Source organism: Parathielavia appendiculata (assembly GCF_033297405.1).
Source record: "Parathielavia appendiculata strain CBS 731.68 unplaced genomic scaffold N657scaffold_30, whole genome shotgun sequence".
Lineage (NCBI taxonomy): Eukaryota > Fungi > Ascomycota > Sordariomycetes > Sordariales > Chaetomiaceae > Parathielavia > Parathielavia appendiculata.
The window spans coordinates 166457-181991 of NW_026944249.1; the positions used below are offsets into that span (position 1 = coordinate 166457).

The 15535-nt window shown below is 55.4% G+C and overlaps 6 protein-coding genes across 6 annotated transcripts; 4 read left to right on the forward strand and 2 right to left on the reverse strand.

Moving 5' to 3' along the window:
- Positions 1-928: 928 nt before the first annotated feature.
- On the forward strand, positions 929-2601 carry N657DRAFT_637505 (putative UPF0364 protein; the record flags this gene model as incomplete). The annotated part of the gene is made up of 5 exons (XM_062791513.1): positions 929-950; positions 1006-1076; positions 1134-1264; positions 1333-1449; positions 1512-2601. 5 exons carry the CDS (start codon positions 929-931, stop codon positions 2599-2601), a joined length of 1431 nt encoding a protein of 476 aa, XP_062642990.1.
- A 2671-nt stretch (positions 2602-5272) lies between these two features.
- Positions 5273-6334, forward strand: N657DRAFT_554743 (uncharacterized protein; the record flags this gene model as incomplete). The annotated part of the gene is made up of 4 exons (XM_062787929.1): positions 5273-5303; positions 5487-5637; positions 5925-6043; positions 6201-6334. Coding segments are annotated over 4 exons (435 nt in total), but the record flags the coding sequence as incomplete, so codon positions are not given.
- Positions 6335-8174: 1840 nt separating this feature from the next.
- On the reverse strand, positions 8175-9356 carry N657DRAFT_317688 (uncharacterized protein). Its single transcript, XM_062786776.1, has one exon. The coding sequence runs from the start codon at positions 9237-9239 to the stop codon at positions 8265-8267; it is 975 nt and encodes a 324-aa protein (XP_062642992.1). The 5' UTR covers positions 9240-9356; the 3' UTR covers positions 8175-8264.
- Positions 9357-10171: 815 nt separating this feature from the next.
- Positions 10172-11201, forward strand: N657DRAFT_627281 (uncharacterized protein). Its single transcript, XM_062790812.1, has 2 exons — positions 10172-10612; positions 10706-11201. The coding sequence occupies exons 1-2, from the start codon at positions 10267-10269 to the stop codon at positions 10894-10896; spliced, it is 537 nt and encodes a 178-aa protein (XP_062642993.1). The 5' UTR covers positions 10172-10266; the 3' UTR covers positions 10897-11201.
- Positions 11202-13143: 1942 nt separating this feature from the next.
- N657DRAFT_582170 (uncharacterized protein) lies at positions 13144-13627 on the forward strand (the record flags this gene model as incomplete). The annotated part of the gene is made up of 2 exons (XM_062789591.1): positions 13144-13188; positions 13319-13627. 2 exons carry the CDS (start codon positions 13144-13146, stop codon positions 13625-13627), a joined length of 354 nt encoding a protein of 117 aa, XP_062642994.1.
- Positions 13628-14056: 429 nt separating this feature from the next.
- N657DRAFT_650496 (TPR-like protein) lies at positions 14057-15325 on the reverse strand. Its single transcript, XM_062793955.1, has one exon. It carries the CDS (start codon positions 14911-14913, stop codon positions 14284-14286), a length of 630 nt encoding a protein of 209 aa, XP_062642995.1. The 5' UTR covers positions 14914-15325; the 3' UTR covers positions 14057-14283.
- Positions 15326-15535: the final 210 nt, after the last annotated feature.

Consider the following 15535-nt stretch of genomic DNA (forward strand, 5'->3'; position numbering starts at 1 on the left):
CGTCGTGCAACGAAGCGGTCTGGCCAGTTCTTTCCGACGTGTCGCGCACCGCGTTTCCGAAGCAGAAGATTGGCGATATCACCAACGTCGACAATCCGGGGCGAAAACCCTCGCGAATCTAGGTCGAGTATATACTGGATAATCACCTCCTCTTCGATCTTCGTCAAATTCGAACGGCCGTTGCAGCTGTCGGACTTTGCAGCCCGGCCCTTCAATCTCGCAGCAATTGTCGACTTGGGGATGTTGTATATCTCTGCAGCGCGTCGGATACTCAACCTCGGTGTTGATCGAATCGCATTGATCGCGAGAAGAACTCGGTTTTCTGGGAAGCTCTCGGACATTGTTGTGGTAGAGAAAACGCGTCTTGAAGTTGGGTGATTATAGGGAAGGAAAAAGTGTCCCGGTCGATGGGGTGTCCCGCTCGATGGTGGACCACGTTATGCCAAGTTCCAAACCACCCCCCCTCCCCACCCAACCTCCTCCCTCGCGCCGGAAACGAGTTGTAGTCAGGAGGGGACGGGGTTGGGAGCACCTCCAGGTGTGTTCGAGGTTTGTTGACATAGGGAAAGTGTTTGGACAGCAAGACCGGGCCAAGCTGCACAACAAAGGACAGTACTGAGGTGGTCCCATCATGATGATATGGGCCCGAGAGGGAACATATACCCTTACTTTCTGAAAGTAAACACACCCTATGCGACAGATTTACCCAAACCAACGTGTTCCGCCACCGAGATTATCCGTATCTTGGAGGCTCTCATGATGGTGAAGTACCGCTATATGTGTTGAATCAGGTGCCGGGGCAATGAACCGCCGAGCCCCGATATCGCCATTGACCCCTCAACCCCGCCAGAAGCACCCCAGCAGCATCTCAAATCTCACTGTTGCGCAACCCACCCCCCAACCTCCCGAGCTGACCGAATCCCTCAAGATGGAACTCGACCCGAAGCTTGGTATGGACTCTTTCTTGTCGGCCCGCTTCAAATCTAACGTAACCTCGATTGCTAGCGCCGTACTCGACGGGCGACCCGGCATCGTTCGCCTACCTAACTGCCCGCGAGCGATGGCCCATCATCATCGTGCGTCACCAATACCACTCCCGATAGAGCAACCGTCGCTAAACCATTCCTCCTCAGACGCAAGCGATCGATGATGTCTACCGGACTGTTGGTGCCAGTGACGACGCCGACAAAGTCGCCGAGGGCAAGATAATTCTCGCCGAGCTCTCCCAGCTCAAGTACGAGGTGCAGCACGACCGGGCATTGACGTGCGTTCCCTCGGGTCTGCCCTCGAGGCATGGAGGGTGAACTCATACTGAAGGAAGTGATGCTGCAGGCCGATCCGCGACGATGGGTACCCCGACGTAGCCGGTTACAACAAGGAGCTGGAGCAGCTGGGTAACCTCACCTGGCTGAAATCACCCTGGCTCTTCACCGAGTGCTATCTCTTCCGGTACGTCATGCTTCTCCCTGCCCTCTGCCTAATTTTCACACTGACGTTTCCCTCCCGACTAGCCGCATGTCAACGTCTTTCACCCTCTCCAACCACTGGAAGTCCTACGACGTCTTTGCCCGCCAAAAGATCAAGACCTTCCGCTCCTCACGCCCGGCCGTGCTGGAGCTCACAACGCGATACAAAGACCTCGTCACCCAACTCCGTTCCTCCGCCTCCTCCCCGCACGACCCCGAGGCCGACAAGCTCCTCTTCACCGAGATGTGCGAGGTCTGCCTCTGGGGCAACGCAACCGACCTCTCGCTGCTCACCAGCCTGACATACGACGACATCCAGAAACTTCAGGGTTCCAAAGCCCGCCAGGCGGCCGAGCAAAACATCCTGGTCAACGACCTCCCGCAGCTCTACGCCCACTTGACGGCCGCCAAGAACGACCCCTCGAAAAAGAACAAGGACCGCCGCGTCGACATCGTCCTAGACAACGCCGGTTTCGAGCTCTTCGTCGACCTCGTCCTGGCGGGCTACCTCCTGTCCTCGGGCCTGGCGACGACGGTGGTGCTGCACCCCAAGTCGATCCCCTGGTTCGTTTCGGACGTGCTGCCGAGCGATTTCGCCGCGCTCCTTAACGCGCTGGCGAATCCGAGGCAGTTCTATGAGACGCCCACAGAGGAGGATGAGTTGCAGGGCAGGGTGCCGGAGAAGTTGACGGACAAGGAGGTGGAGGAGCTGGCGTTTTTGTTTGGCGAGTGGAGCCAGTTCCATGCTGAGGGCCAGTTGGTGCTGAGGCCGAACCGGTTCTGGACGGGGCCGGGGAGTTTCTGGAGGTTGCCAGCGGAGGAGAACGAGTTGGTGGAGGACTTGAGGGAAGGGGAGTTGGTTGTGTTCAAAGGGGATTTGAATTATCGCAAGTTGGTGGGGGATGTCGCCTGGGATCCGACGACGCCCTTCACCGAGGCTATTGGGCCGCTTGGGCCGGGCTCTGGGCTCAACATTCTGGCGCTGAGAACGTGCAAGGCCGATGTTGTCGTGGGGTTGAAGCCCGGGGAGGATGAGAGGTTGAGGCAGATGGAAGGCGGGGGCGGCGATTCAGGGGCACGCAAATGGGCTTGGAACGGCAAGTGGGCGGTCGTTTCGTTCTCTAAGGGGAGGTGAACGGGCATCGACAAAGTAGACGGGTTGGATCAAATGCATTTAGACAGATCTGGTTCCCACATGCCATGACAATTCATGGGCTTTGTTCAGCTTGAAGCACTACGGGCTGCGCCGCGGTGGTGTCAACGCTAGGCTTGCGTCCGAGACATGCACGTTGCAACTCTCTGCTGGCAGTGGGAAATGGCGTTGGCTATCAGATGCCTAAGGTGCAACCTGGCTATAGCCAGCTTGGATGCGGAAACGAGCAGGCACTCACAAGCCGGGAGCGAGCAACAACATTGTTGGGTTATCGAAGACCGCAACTTCCGCCTTCCTTGCTCTCCGTGGCCGTTCTTGCTCTTGCCATTTCAGGAGGCAGACCTCTGTGCACAGGGATGTAACTGCCGTTGGTGGGAAGGAACGTCTGCTTGCCAACTCCCAGAGAATGGAAAGCTCGAAATACTATAAACCACCCTCGTTTGCCGTCTTCGCCAACCTCCTTCCACCTTCAATCTCAAATCTCCAACCCTACGTCTGAAGTTCTTGTTCATGATCTCTGAGCCGACGTCCTTACTACCAAACGTCGTAGCTCACTTCCTCACATCGCATGCAAATTCATTTCTCCAAAACGCGGCATCCTAGGTTTTCATTGTTTTCATTGTTGATCTTGTATACTCGAGAAGCAGGTAATACGTACCTTATCTTACTAAGGTTTCAGTCACAGCCACACAAGATTGAGCGATGAACACGCCAGGTCTCACGGGGAAAAGCTCATCTCACCCCAGCTTCTGTCCCAGCTTGACAATCTTTGTATAGATATGGTATTTGAGAATCAACCGCGCATACCGTTTTCATGACTTGGTGCCTTTGGGAAAGTGTGCTGTGGTTGGTGGTGGATTCGTCGCTGACGACATCAACACGCCCGGCACTTGGCAATGCTCGTTGGAATGCGGTCTGGGACTCTAGACGGTGGCCATTTCATGAAAATCTGGTTTGGGCAACTGTCCGTCTAGTCGGCACCCGCGACTAACCGCTTCTTATCAGATTTCATAACAGATTCTCGTTCTACTACTGTGAACAGTGGCGGCATCAATCTACTGCGCGATCACGCCCGGCTTGAGTTCGGGCCCCAATACCCCGTCAATCATCAATGTCTCATCCTGAGCAGTTGGGATTTCACGGGTTGCGGCCCAACAATATCGTAGGCAGCGTCGAGTCAGCTGTAACAAAGCAGCCTTGAATAATAATAGCGCTTTACGGTTGCGCAAGTCCGGGGAGCCGATCGGAAAATCGCCCGGAGTCGCGACGGGCCCAAATCTCCGGCGCCAGGCAACCTGGGCTGAACCAAGGCGAACGACGCCATTACCACCAAAGGAGAGCAGCTTTCCGCAAGCCTATCCCTGCCTCGACGATCAGCTGGTGCTAATAACAGCAGCCCTATCCAGCCTCTTTCGGAACACAAAGGTGCTGCTAGGGCTCCATCTCCGGGTCACCGTGGGGGGCAACAGACGGCCATGTCTCAGCTTTGTGTCACTCCTGTCTCGAGCCCAAGACGGGTGCTAATTTCTGTTCCCAAGGTCTCACGTCCGACGGCAAGGGACGTGCACCGGGTGACCGCGAATTCCACGTGTCCGCCGCAATCAGGTCCAACAGTGGCTGTCAATAATGCGTCCTTCCTTGGCCGCGAGGCAGATGGGGCTTCCCCGAGCGCCTAATATTTCCTCATCCGGCGTCGATGACGAGTTCCTCGTCGTCGTCCCCGGCCACCGCATTCCAAACAGGTCGATGCCAAGGTTTCCGGGCTGCGAGCTGAGCCACTGTCAGGGGAATTTCATGATGCCTTGTCGATGCAGAGCAAGAGGGGGGAGGAGCTGTAGATGTGCTGCTGACAACCTGGAGTCAGACACGGTAACACGGTCTCTGTCGATGCCGAGGTCGATAGCCGAAATGGTTCGCTCATATCAACCAACAGCTTTGGTTCTGTCCGTCGTTGATCGACTTGTTATAAAGGGGGATGGTCGGTTGGTGCAAGATCTCTTGAGCAACGAGAACCTCGCGCTGTCCCCAGAAGCAAAGTCAGCGTGTGGTTAGAGTAACACCCCGTGCTTAGAAGTTAGGTCTCTCACTTGACCCTCTGTCGCTGTCATTCAAATGCCAGAACTCACAACGCATCTTAGGCCCTGCCTCCACAGCCAGACCGCATTGACAACATCCAATCCACGGAAGACCACTTTGAACCACAGCTCGCGTCAACTCGTCAAAGTATAATCAAGCCCCGTTCGACCAAGCTTCAGCCAATCCATTGGAAACAACGACAAGACCAAGTTACTTGCTTGGTCTCGTGAGTCGTTTGTTGCGGTCTGGGGCCACGACACTCGTCCATACCTCCGAGATACCGCACTTCACCACCCCATCCATCCGGAAGCCGAAGGCTTTAGGACACCTCTCACTCGATATTGCCCCGTTGACGGTCTGCTCAACGATTCACCAGCTCCCCTTAGTAAACATCGCCAGACATACCCGTGACGACCACAGCAAAGGAGACGACGAAAGAGGAGCAGGAAAATAACAGCGCATACCTGGTCTCGCGTTGCAAGCTGGGACCCAGAGCCAGGGGACTTACACGGGGGAGGAAAGCTGAAAAAAGGAGAAAGAACGGATTGAGCAGGAGAGAAGTAAAAAGCCAGATAAAATGTGTCGATGGAGCTACTCCCACCACCACCGTACGTACCGCCACCGGTGCCCTCTGCCTCACCATTCGCTAGCCTTTTTCCTTCGTGGCTGGCTCGCCCACTCAGGCAATGTCTTTGCCGCCGGGCCAGTTCTGGACACCTCATCCCAGGCGCTCAGCAAGCCTGTACCACGAGCAAAAGTACCACCTCGACTAACAACTTCCCCCACTCCAGACCTGCCCGGCTGCCCGCGGCCCATCGACATCATCGTCCACTACCAGTACGGCGACTGCGCCATTATCGACCCACACACGGGCGAGATCCTGCCGTGCGAGAACGCCCGCTTTGACGAGCTGATGAGCCAGATCGATTACAACGACCCGTGGTATGTGCCGTCACCTTGATCTCCCGCCCTTTTGCATCCCGTCCAGTCGTGATCGGAGGTGTCTGGGCAGCAAAGAAGCCTTTCCATCCGAGAGAGTACTTTTCATTTGATATCCCACGAAGGCAGAAGAGAAACGTGGCGTGGCGTAGCTACAAGAGGAAGCTGGGGCCATGAACCTAATCGACTCTGAGAGAGCAGAGAGACGGAAAGGAGGGGTTACGAAACAAAACAGAATGACTGGAGTGAGACCAGACGTGGCTGACCTCATCGGTCCAAACCCCCAACAGTGCGACCGGCGGCTGCCTGATGTCCCCCGATTGCGAGTCCGGCGCTTGCCGACTGGCCCTACTCGGCGGCCGCTGGGTGTGTTGCCGATGTGGCGGTCGAGACAACGACGGAACCTGGTGTAAGTACAAGCACCCCGCTGCCCTTCCTTTCTCTCTTTCTTTCTTTCTTTCTTCCCTTGTTTCTTTTCTTCCTTGTTGGATAAATTACTCAGCACTCTATCATGAGGAGAACAACGTTGATGACTGACACGAGGTGATGGTACTTGTACACATTAGGTCGTCACCGCTTGCGGATGAGCCCTGACACCTTCTGCTACCACAGTTGCTGTTACGGGTGCACGGCTAATTCAGGCCCTTCTTCGTCGTCATCGGGTGGCTCCGGTTCGTGTTCAAGCCGGAAAGGGCGAAGGAGAGAGAGCAACGAACCACAGCGGTGGTAGAGGTGATGGACGAGAAACTGGGCTTACATAGTCTGGATGCGAAGGGCTGGTTTGGGAAGGTGGCAGGGGTACGAAAAGGGTATGCCTAGTGTTGATCGGGGCGGTTCAGGCTTCTTTTCGGAGACTGTGATCCTGCTAGCGCCGGCTGCTTTTCAACCAGGGGCCAGGGGTCCGGCCGACACACATCGGACACCAACAATTTTCTGTCTGTCTTTTCTGTCCCTTCTCTGCTTCTTCCCTATGTACCCTAGGTACTTCGAATCTCTTGTTCTGCTCCCCCGGAACCAAGGTTTTTTTGCCGAAGGATCTTGTGTTCCAGGTCTGTTGAAGGCTGATCCCCAAGCCCTGATCGAAGGAGCGTTAGTGAGCGTGGGCGTTATGCCCCAATGTCTAGGATTCTGAGACAGAAGCGTCTAGAGTCAGATGTATGTACGGATTATATGCACTTGTCCCTACATCGACCCTCGATGCCCGAGCTTGCCTACATCTGCAGCGGCACGGCCCATCGCGGGGTGTGGATATGGTACGCAAGCTCGGCAAGTTGAACCATGGCTCGTTCGGGTCGGCGCTTGTCAGACCCAGCATTATTCCCTAGCAATTGTGGCTTCTAGGAAATCCGTTGAAGTTTCTCTCTCCGTATTCAGTTGTGAACGTAGAGCAACCTGCGAAGGTGAGGGTCCTTCAGTGGTGCTCAGAGGTGGTGTCTGACGACATGTCTGAAAGTCAAACATCTTATGGGACCCCTTGTCCTACGTCTCAGGAATCAACTTGGTAGCACAACCTAATGAAAATCTGAGACCGTTATTAGCCCAGTCTGTGAGGTCGCCATGGGCTTTCGTATGGATACTCACCACTGTATGCGGTGAAACCATATGCTCCGGCCCACACTCCTGGGGTCCTCGCGGCGGTGCCCTTGGGCTCCTGACGGAGCTGCTAGCTTGGTGCCGTCACTGCCGTGGAAGTGGTTGCCGGTCAGCTCAGAGCACAGGCCGTGGGGACAGTCCCGTGAGCACCTCCTCGGCCCGAAGGACCAGTTCGGCGAGGCCATCCAGCAAACAGCCCTACCTACCTGGAGACTGCTCCCGTCACGGCCCAGTGCATTCCGACGCCAACGTCTCCAAGCAGAGTATGAAATAATTTCCGCAAGAGGGTGGGGGTATGATGGTATCCCAGAATGGCGCCGAGGATCACACCAGTCAGCCCCGAGGCTAACGGAACGCTACCTAACAAATGGCGTTGATGAAATGCACGAAAGCCACCATGATAGGTAGGCACCATCTCTAGCGCGTGCGCCACTAAGTCCGCATGTCAGATCACACCACATCACGACCTCGTTGTCAGAACACTTCGGCAGGCAAACGACGATCGAATAGCAGACGCCGGACTTTGATGAGCGGCGGGCAGCCGGTTAGGAAACCGGCCGTCGAGGTAGCCGGACTGGGAACCGAACAACCGGCCACCAGGGAATCGAGACCATGACGCGGATTTTCATGACGAAACCCCCGGATGCTGGATGGGGGTGAATCTAACTGCCCTGGCCAATACAGGCCGTGAAGTCATGTCAATCACCGCTCATCCGGCAGCCATGTTCTTCGGAAGCGGGTGCGGAAGCCAAGCTGCCCTTGTCTATGCCAACCAACGCCAATGCCGGGCTTCTCGAGTGAGGACATGGGAGTCCTGTTCCCGTGGTCGTATACATGTGGCCACTCCCCAGTTTCATGGTGAACTCGGTTCTGGTACCTCAGGCACTTGAACCATGGGGCTTTCGTCAACGCCAACCTCATCAGCCCGTTCCGCCCGGAGACCGTTAGCTAACAAGTGCAGGAATAGCTTGACATGAGAGGTACAAGGACACATCTGCGTCACTCAAAACATGTCGGCGAAGGAGGTTCCAGTTGACTCAAGAGCAGCTGCTCAAGAGACGCTGCTGCGGCTGCGGCTGCGTCTGTGATGATGATGACGATGGTGTCGCGGGCCGGGAGAGGCGGATTTCTTCGTGGAACTGCGCTATGAGGCGGTCGGTTTCACGGAACCCTGTGTCAATGGCATGGTCGACTGCAGATGTTGTTGGGTTTGGGGCGGTGGACTGTGGATGAAAGACATGGTTTGGCGAGGCGGCTTGCGGACGGGGAATACTAGTTAGAGGTTGCTGATGCGGAAGTTGCGGTGTGGTTGGGGTGGGAGGTTGTAGCCGGCAGGATTTGGGCGCCGGTGACGGTGGAGGAGGGCTGTGGCGTGAGGTAGGGAATGTGCCTCTGGTTCGCCTCCGGTCTTGAAGCACCATTCCGGCGACTTCTGTCCTTGTTGATAATACAAGGGAGGCTAGCAACCCGAAGTACTCGTACCACCGCCCACCAGAGTGTTTCGCGAAACTGATGAGCGGTGTGGAGCGCACGAAACACGGGTACCACTGGCTGCAAAGACATGTGGAGAAGATCCGGCCCGATAAACGCCCCCGTGTCAACCAGAAACGGTGAGACGCCGTTACGCCGGGGCTGTCCCAGGACTCACTGAGGGCTGGCGATCGAGGATGTTCCAAGTTCCAACGTCTCCGACATGCATTCCACAGTGTATGTACAAGTACCTGCACTAGAGACCGCGGAGCCAACAAACTGGTTTGCCAGCGGTGCGGGAAGTGAACGACAGACAAGGGGAGGAAACGAAGCGGCAGAACCAGATTCCCGGGAGACCGGGAGGTGATGCCGTCGATCTTAATTACGGAATTCCTCTCGGTTCGCCGGTCTCCTCGATACCAGTGCCATGGTAAGCATAGCCCAGTTGATCGGCTCTGACCCCCCGCTAGATCTTGTGTTGCATAAGCGGTCAAAGATCCTGCCGGGGTCCGACCGAAACAGTTTGTGGCTGACGACGACATCGCACAATAGGGACGTGACGAGTTTGCTTGCCAGAAGGAGAGAACGAGGGTGTGCTACGGAGGATCCTGTTTCGATCGGCTGGCGAGTGTATCTCCCGAGATGGGACTGCAGTGTCGAAACGTGGAAGACGTATTTTGCTTTTTGGGAATTGGCGGAGGACGTAACGAGAAGAACTCAAATGGTGGAACTGGTTCACTGCAGGCCACGCCAGACCAACCGTGCAGAGCGATCCAATGGGGCGGGTGATCAGCCCAAAGCCTCGAATGTGGGAATCCCAATCGGGCCCGCAGCCAAGGATATCGGGACCCAGCGATCTGGCTGTCTCGGATTACCTCTTTGAGGCATCTGATTTGTCGAGAAGCAATTTGATCAGCCAAGATCCATCGGTTGGGTCACAAAAGCATCCCAGACAGGCAAGAGTACAAATTAAAGTGTGTGACGTGACCGGGGTCATCATTGTACATGCCAGATAGGTAACGATCGAGGGCAAAAGAATGGATTGTGATGCTTCGGAGACACAGTAACCGTCGTATCGCTGAGACGCACCCCCCCCCTCCCTTCAGCGCTGATGGCGTCGTTTCTCTGGGACCTGGCAGCCTATCAGCAATAATAGTCCGTCCCAGCATCCCAACATCCCAAGGGATGGTGAGTGCAGATCCCTCGGTCTCTGTGGAAGTGTGAACGGTACTCGCCATCTCCTTCAGTGGTTCGGTCTTAGCCACCCCTTGACCTCCATGTCGACCGTTCCAAGAGTGGCATCTGAAGGGCGGTGGCTCAACTAGTCCCAGCCTCGGTGACGGCAACCGGGAAATCCACGTTGGCGGTTGGCAAATGCAGCCGCATAAATACTCAATGCTGCTGATGTCTCTTGGTCCTCGGGCGGATGTACGAGCGATTATCTTGCTGTTCAGGTCAGTTCACTCCAGAAAGCGGACTCAAACTCTCATCCCCGCTCCCGACAACTCTTGGTCGACACCTCGCTACTGAACACTTGAGCCTCCGTCCGACTTCATTTACCAACCAACCATGTGTCACGGACATCCCCATTACCATTCCTGCGGCCACCAATCTGTGACATGGCACTACTGCCCCTCGGCGCTTATTGATTTGGAAACCGGTTATGAGACGCCATGCTCCAACATCACGTTTGCCGCCTCCCAGCCATCGACAGCAAGTTGTCCACTAGCAAACTGCGACTTTCGTAGTGCGAGCGGCGGCGGATGGACATGTTGCAAATGCGGGGGGCGTAACCGCAGCGGATGGTGCATGAACATGTCGCCCAATCCGAGATGGGACAAGAACCCCATCACGAACGAGTGGGAATGGATCGAGAGGTGCGACCATGGGTGTTGCCGCAGCTGCATCAAGGATCGTAAGTCTGACGGACCTGGGTGAACAAGATCCAGCCCATCCTTTCCTTGACGCTCTGCACCCAGAATTGAACTAAGTCCTGACATGTGTTCAGCTCAGGCTAGCACTGGTGAGTCCAGCCGCAAAGACGGAAGAAAGGGGAAAGATTCGCGGAAAAGCCGCCAAAACGCCCCGGCCATCGACCCCGGGGCTTCATACAATATCATGCTGGACTACAGCAAAGATGGAAGAGCTCCTTCAAGAAAGAAGAAGGACTCTAAGTCGTCATCCCACAGGGAGAAGTAGGAGACATTCTGTCAGTGCAGAGTCAAGGAGGATGGTATGGTGCAGTGGGCGGGGACGCGCTCGGCTTGATTACAGGAAAATGACGGCGGTGCGCTCTTGGCTTCCGAGACGGAAGAGGTAGGGAAGAGTTGAAAATTGCGGCACCTGTGCTTTTCTGTTTCAGGCTTTCGGAGCATACATGCGGCGATCGGAGACTGGAAAGACTCGCAACGGCTGGCGGCGAACTTGAAGCGAAGTTGAGGTGGTCGGTTTACCTTGATCGGGCGTAAGCATCGTATGTACCGCCTCAAAGCTGCGGTGAGGACCGTGTGATCCCTACGCGTCATAACGGGATGCAAGTAACGATGATGATGTGCTGTGGCAGTTCTCAAATCAACGACACCCCACGCGGTGCCAGGTGAGTGACTTGAGGCAGCATTGAAATTCACCTGAGCTCAAGGATTTCAAATGTGCATTCCAGTTCTGTGTTCAGACAACTGGCATTGAGAAACCGGAAGGCACGTGTGGCCACGGCTTCAAATTCGAGAATAGAAGCATCACACAGACATCGGCTGTCATTTCCCGCCACAAAAACATTCAAATTACTTATGGTAACTTAACTTGAATCGAGGTAAATTGCGTAAGCAGTGTCTGCTAAAAGAGAGCTGTTATGAGAAGGGACAGAATTGTGGAGAACATATCCGACTTCAGATAAACCGAAACTTCAGGTATGGCAAGCAACAGATCCTATGGCTTCTGAGGCAAGCGATGCTTCGCACTGGAGGCCATTTGAATTGTAAGACAGTAGTCATGGGACCTGCTTGGGATGTAGAACTACCTAATACGTTGTCGTCGTCACCAGTTCTGTCTTTTGCGTAATGGCCATAGAAGCCGTTCATTCTAGGAGCGTCTTTCAGCTGACGCAGTGTCATAAATCAATTCGCTTCTAAAATCCATACAGTGGGTTGGTATTGGACAATTAGCTCAGGTATAAAAAGAAGCATATTTTGATTGTGAAATTCATGAGGACGCATGCCGAAAGCCCTCCGGAAGGTAATGTTAGTTAAGCTTAGGAGGTTTAGAGTCAAGACACACATGCCTTAACCTTACGCGTGGACGCATTTTAGACTCGGATATGACACCATAAAGTACGCAAGAGGCTTCACTGGAGGCGGACGAACTCAAGCTGGAAGCTTCATCGCATACAAATGGCTGAGACGATGAATCGCTCAATCGCTCCATGACTCCGGTAATTCAAGGTTGTATCCAGCGTTTCCCGGGTTCTTTGCAGTCAAGACGAGTCCTCTGGATTGCCCCGGGTCGGTCTTCCCCAGTAGCAATGCAAATTGGCCATGTGCGGTTAGGTACACACCTTGCTGCAAGCCTGGTCCCGATAAAGTTCAGGGCGGCAAGGCAAATGCAATCTCAGTGCTGGTTCAGTCGATGTATTTTGACGGACCAATTTATTAAACGGGTAGTCGAGAGAATGCTTTCTACACACATTGTTTTCAGCTGCCTTAATAGCCTACATAAAGCGGGACTTGAGACCATGTTGCCTTAAAGGTGCTTCCCAAACTCGGGCTTAAGGCTCATCCAGCATAACCTGCCAGCCGGCCGGGAAGACTGCCCGCTCGTAGGACCCTGACCTCGGGAGATCTCGAGGGTAAGGAAAGGTACAGATTGTAGTGCCGGTACTGTCGTGTGAACAACACCTATGAGTTGTTCGTTATCTGATGCTCTGATTTCTCTTCGCGGTGAGAGTTGTTCGAGTTTGTTGGGGTCCATGTTCTGGCCTTCGGTCCTGGCAAAGCATGACATGGAGATCTGCAGACGAGCCCCTGAGACCCACTTTTGAGTTCCTGAACGCAAACGTTTCATTGGGCGCTTTCCTCGGGCTTGCCGTGACCACTTGCGACCATTCCACATGGCGTCGGTGCAGCGGTGGGAGTCCACCCTGCGTTTGTCGGTGTCGCCACCTCGCATACTTTGTTCAATCCATCTCAACCTGCACAGTGACAAAGCACGGTCATTGCCAGAATAGCGGCGCCTAGCAATCTCGGGTTTCCCGTTCGATCACCGACGTTGATGACCGACGTGGGTCACAACCCGGAACCACGCGACCGCACCTTACGACCCCGGACGAGGTTGCTCTCAACCTTTTTGCCCTGTTGCCCAGCGTTTCAAGTTGCGACAGCGTCATCAGCCACCATCCCACGGTAAACAAAGCCAGGCAACAAAAGCAAGAAAGACGCTTGTGCCACCTTCGAAATGCCTACCTCTCTGGACTCATCTCGCCCCATCATGGCACCCTCTGTACGTCTTTACGTCACCACAGCCCGGCCCCAAATCATTCAAAACCCCATCCCAGCCCATCACCCAGCCGCAAATCCCCAGACTTGACGCAATCCAACTGACCACCGCGTCGTCTTCCCGCAATCCACAGAACCGTGCCTCGGTCCGCTACTCGACATACAGCATGAACGCGCCCTCCATCACGCCGACGGTGCAGTCCACGGACAGCGTTAATCCCGAGATCCGCCCCATCGTCGACGGGCTCGAACGGCTCAAGAACCCGCAATTGGCCGACCAGCGGGTGTACCTCAACGAGGAGAAGGCGGCCAACTTTGCGCGGCTGGCGCTGAGCGCCAAGCTGGAGCGGGCGCTCGGCCGGCGCATGACGGGCCAGGACGCCGTCATGCGGCCGCGCAAGCCGTCAGTCGTCGAGGTCACGTCGGAGAAGGCCAAGGTCTGAACTTGGGTCTATCAAAGTGATGGCGGGTTGAGAATCACCGAAAGAGACTGTTTCCACAATAACCAAGGATAAAGGTCTTGTGACCCGCTGGGTGGCGGGATACCTCGACAACGGGATTGCGACAAGTGATAAAGTTGTTGTTCGCCGGTTGGGGCTGTGGCCTACGCCTGACCGGCTGTATGTGAGCAGTTCGCTGAGACAGAGGGAAGGAGGACGATTCATCACATGTTCGGGATTTCGCTTTGTATTCCTGTTCGTTTTATTGGCATCATCGTCTCGGCATTGTCACGGCGATTTGAGACTCGGCATGGGGCATCTGGCGGAAGATTGATATGGGCAGGGAGGCATGAGTGTACGAGGGAAGATCTTTGGGGTGGATGGGACGGCCTACTGGGACCTGGTTCTTTGGTTGTTTTATGAGAGCGGTTTCAAGCTGAAATGGCACGCTTGCACATACTGCTCCAAGCTACAAGCCCACCGTCCGTGTGCGTAGACAAACAGCCGTATATTCCCAACTGTAAAGATCCGTAACGCCTAGCCTGAATATAAAACGGCCAATGATAAATGAAAATTCACGGTTCCCTCTTCACATCAGCTCTCGTCTGTGGCCGCTACCTCCCGATAATATTCCAGCCTCCTGTCAGCCCAAGCACGCTTCACGCATCCCTCCTCCCCTTCTCCTCTTCCAGCTTCCCGTCAATCTCCTTCAACAGCTCAATCAGCTCCTTCTCCTCCCCCTCAAACTCCAACCCGCGCGCAACCCACTCCCTAGCCTCCGCCAACCTCCCCATCTCGACCAGACACCTGCCCCTCCTGAACCAGGCCTTGGCGTTCCCCTGCCTCTTGGCCTCGACGCTGGCCTCGGCGTCGACCGCCGCCTCGGGCCAGTTGCTGAGCTGCATGTGCGCCTGCGCGCGGTTGCTGTACAGCGCGTGGACCTCCTCGCGCACCAGCTGGCTCGGCTCCCAGGCCGGGCGCGTCAGCGCCATCTGCAGGCCGAGCGAATAGAACTTTATAGCTTCCGCGTAGCGCTGCTTGCGGTACTCTGCGTTGCCGCTCTCGCGGAGCTTGTTGAGGTTGGCGCTGCGCTTCGGGTTGACAGGCACGGGGGGCGGCGGCACGAGGTGCGGGGCCTCGAGGGTGTGCAGGGAGCGGTGCAGGGCATTGAGGGCGGCCAGTTCATTCTCGAGGGCTCTGGAGGTCGGGATATTGGGGGCGGCGCTGATGGCTTTGGATTTGGAGTCGATTTGAAGGGGGATGAAATCGAAGGCTTCGAGGTCTGACATCGCGGCGGTGGATTGTGGGCGAGTTGTGGGACTTGGTAGTTGGGTTGGAGAATGGACAACAGGCCGCTGGGGCAAGAAGAATGTCGAGGATGGGATTAGTGCCGCAATGTAGCAGTGAAAGTAGGAACTTATCGCCCGCTCTTCATGTGCATGGATGTATTGGTAATTGAACGTGGAACTGGGAGCCTATGCTGCTCTCTGTGTTGTTGGGTCTGAAGCAGTGGATAACGTTATAGCGCTGGTTCAAATTGCCAGAAAAGGACAGCTGTGTGTTGACAAGGCGATCGACTCTAAGTTTCCTATCTTATCGAAGATTACTAAGCAGCCTGAAATGAGGCGAACGGCTCGGAACCAGCCTAGGGCTGAACTGCCAATGCTTCATGACTGGTCGCATGAAGTCAGGTAGAGCTGGGAAGATTCGCACCCGAAAGAAAGACCAGCGTCGAAGGTAGAAGGCGGTATTTGTCTGCTCAATCCAACAGAAAATCGGCTTTTTCGGAAGTTGAGCCGCCCTGCCAAGGGATCGCGAGATGGCGGCGGCGGCGCAACCCGAGGCAGTGATCGAGGTGGCCGACCGCCCACCCTCACCGAAACGACCGAGCCGCGCCCCGAAACCGAGTGC

Excerpts from the sequence above, each read along its gene's own strand:
- N657DRAFT_317688 (XM_062786776.1), bottom strand. The coding sequence starts at position 9,239 with ATGTCGTCGTCAGCCACAAACTGTTTCGGTCGGACCCCGGCAGGATCT.
- N657DRAFT_627281 (XM_062790812.1), top strand. The coding sequence starts at position 10,267 with ATGTGTCACGGACATCCCCATTACCATTCCTGCGGCCACCAATCTGTG. Across the intron at positions 10,613-10,705 it reads CCGCAGCTGCATCAAGGATC|CTCAGGCTAGCACTGGTGAG; the intron begins GTAAGTCTGACG and ends ACATGTGTTCAG.
- N657DRAFT_650496 (XM_062793955.1), bottom strand. The coding sequence starts at position 14,913 with ATGTCAGACCTCGAAGCCTTCGATTTCATCCCCCTTCAAATCGACTCC.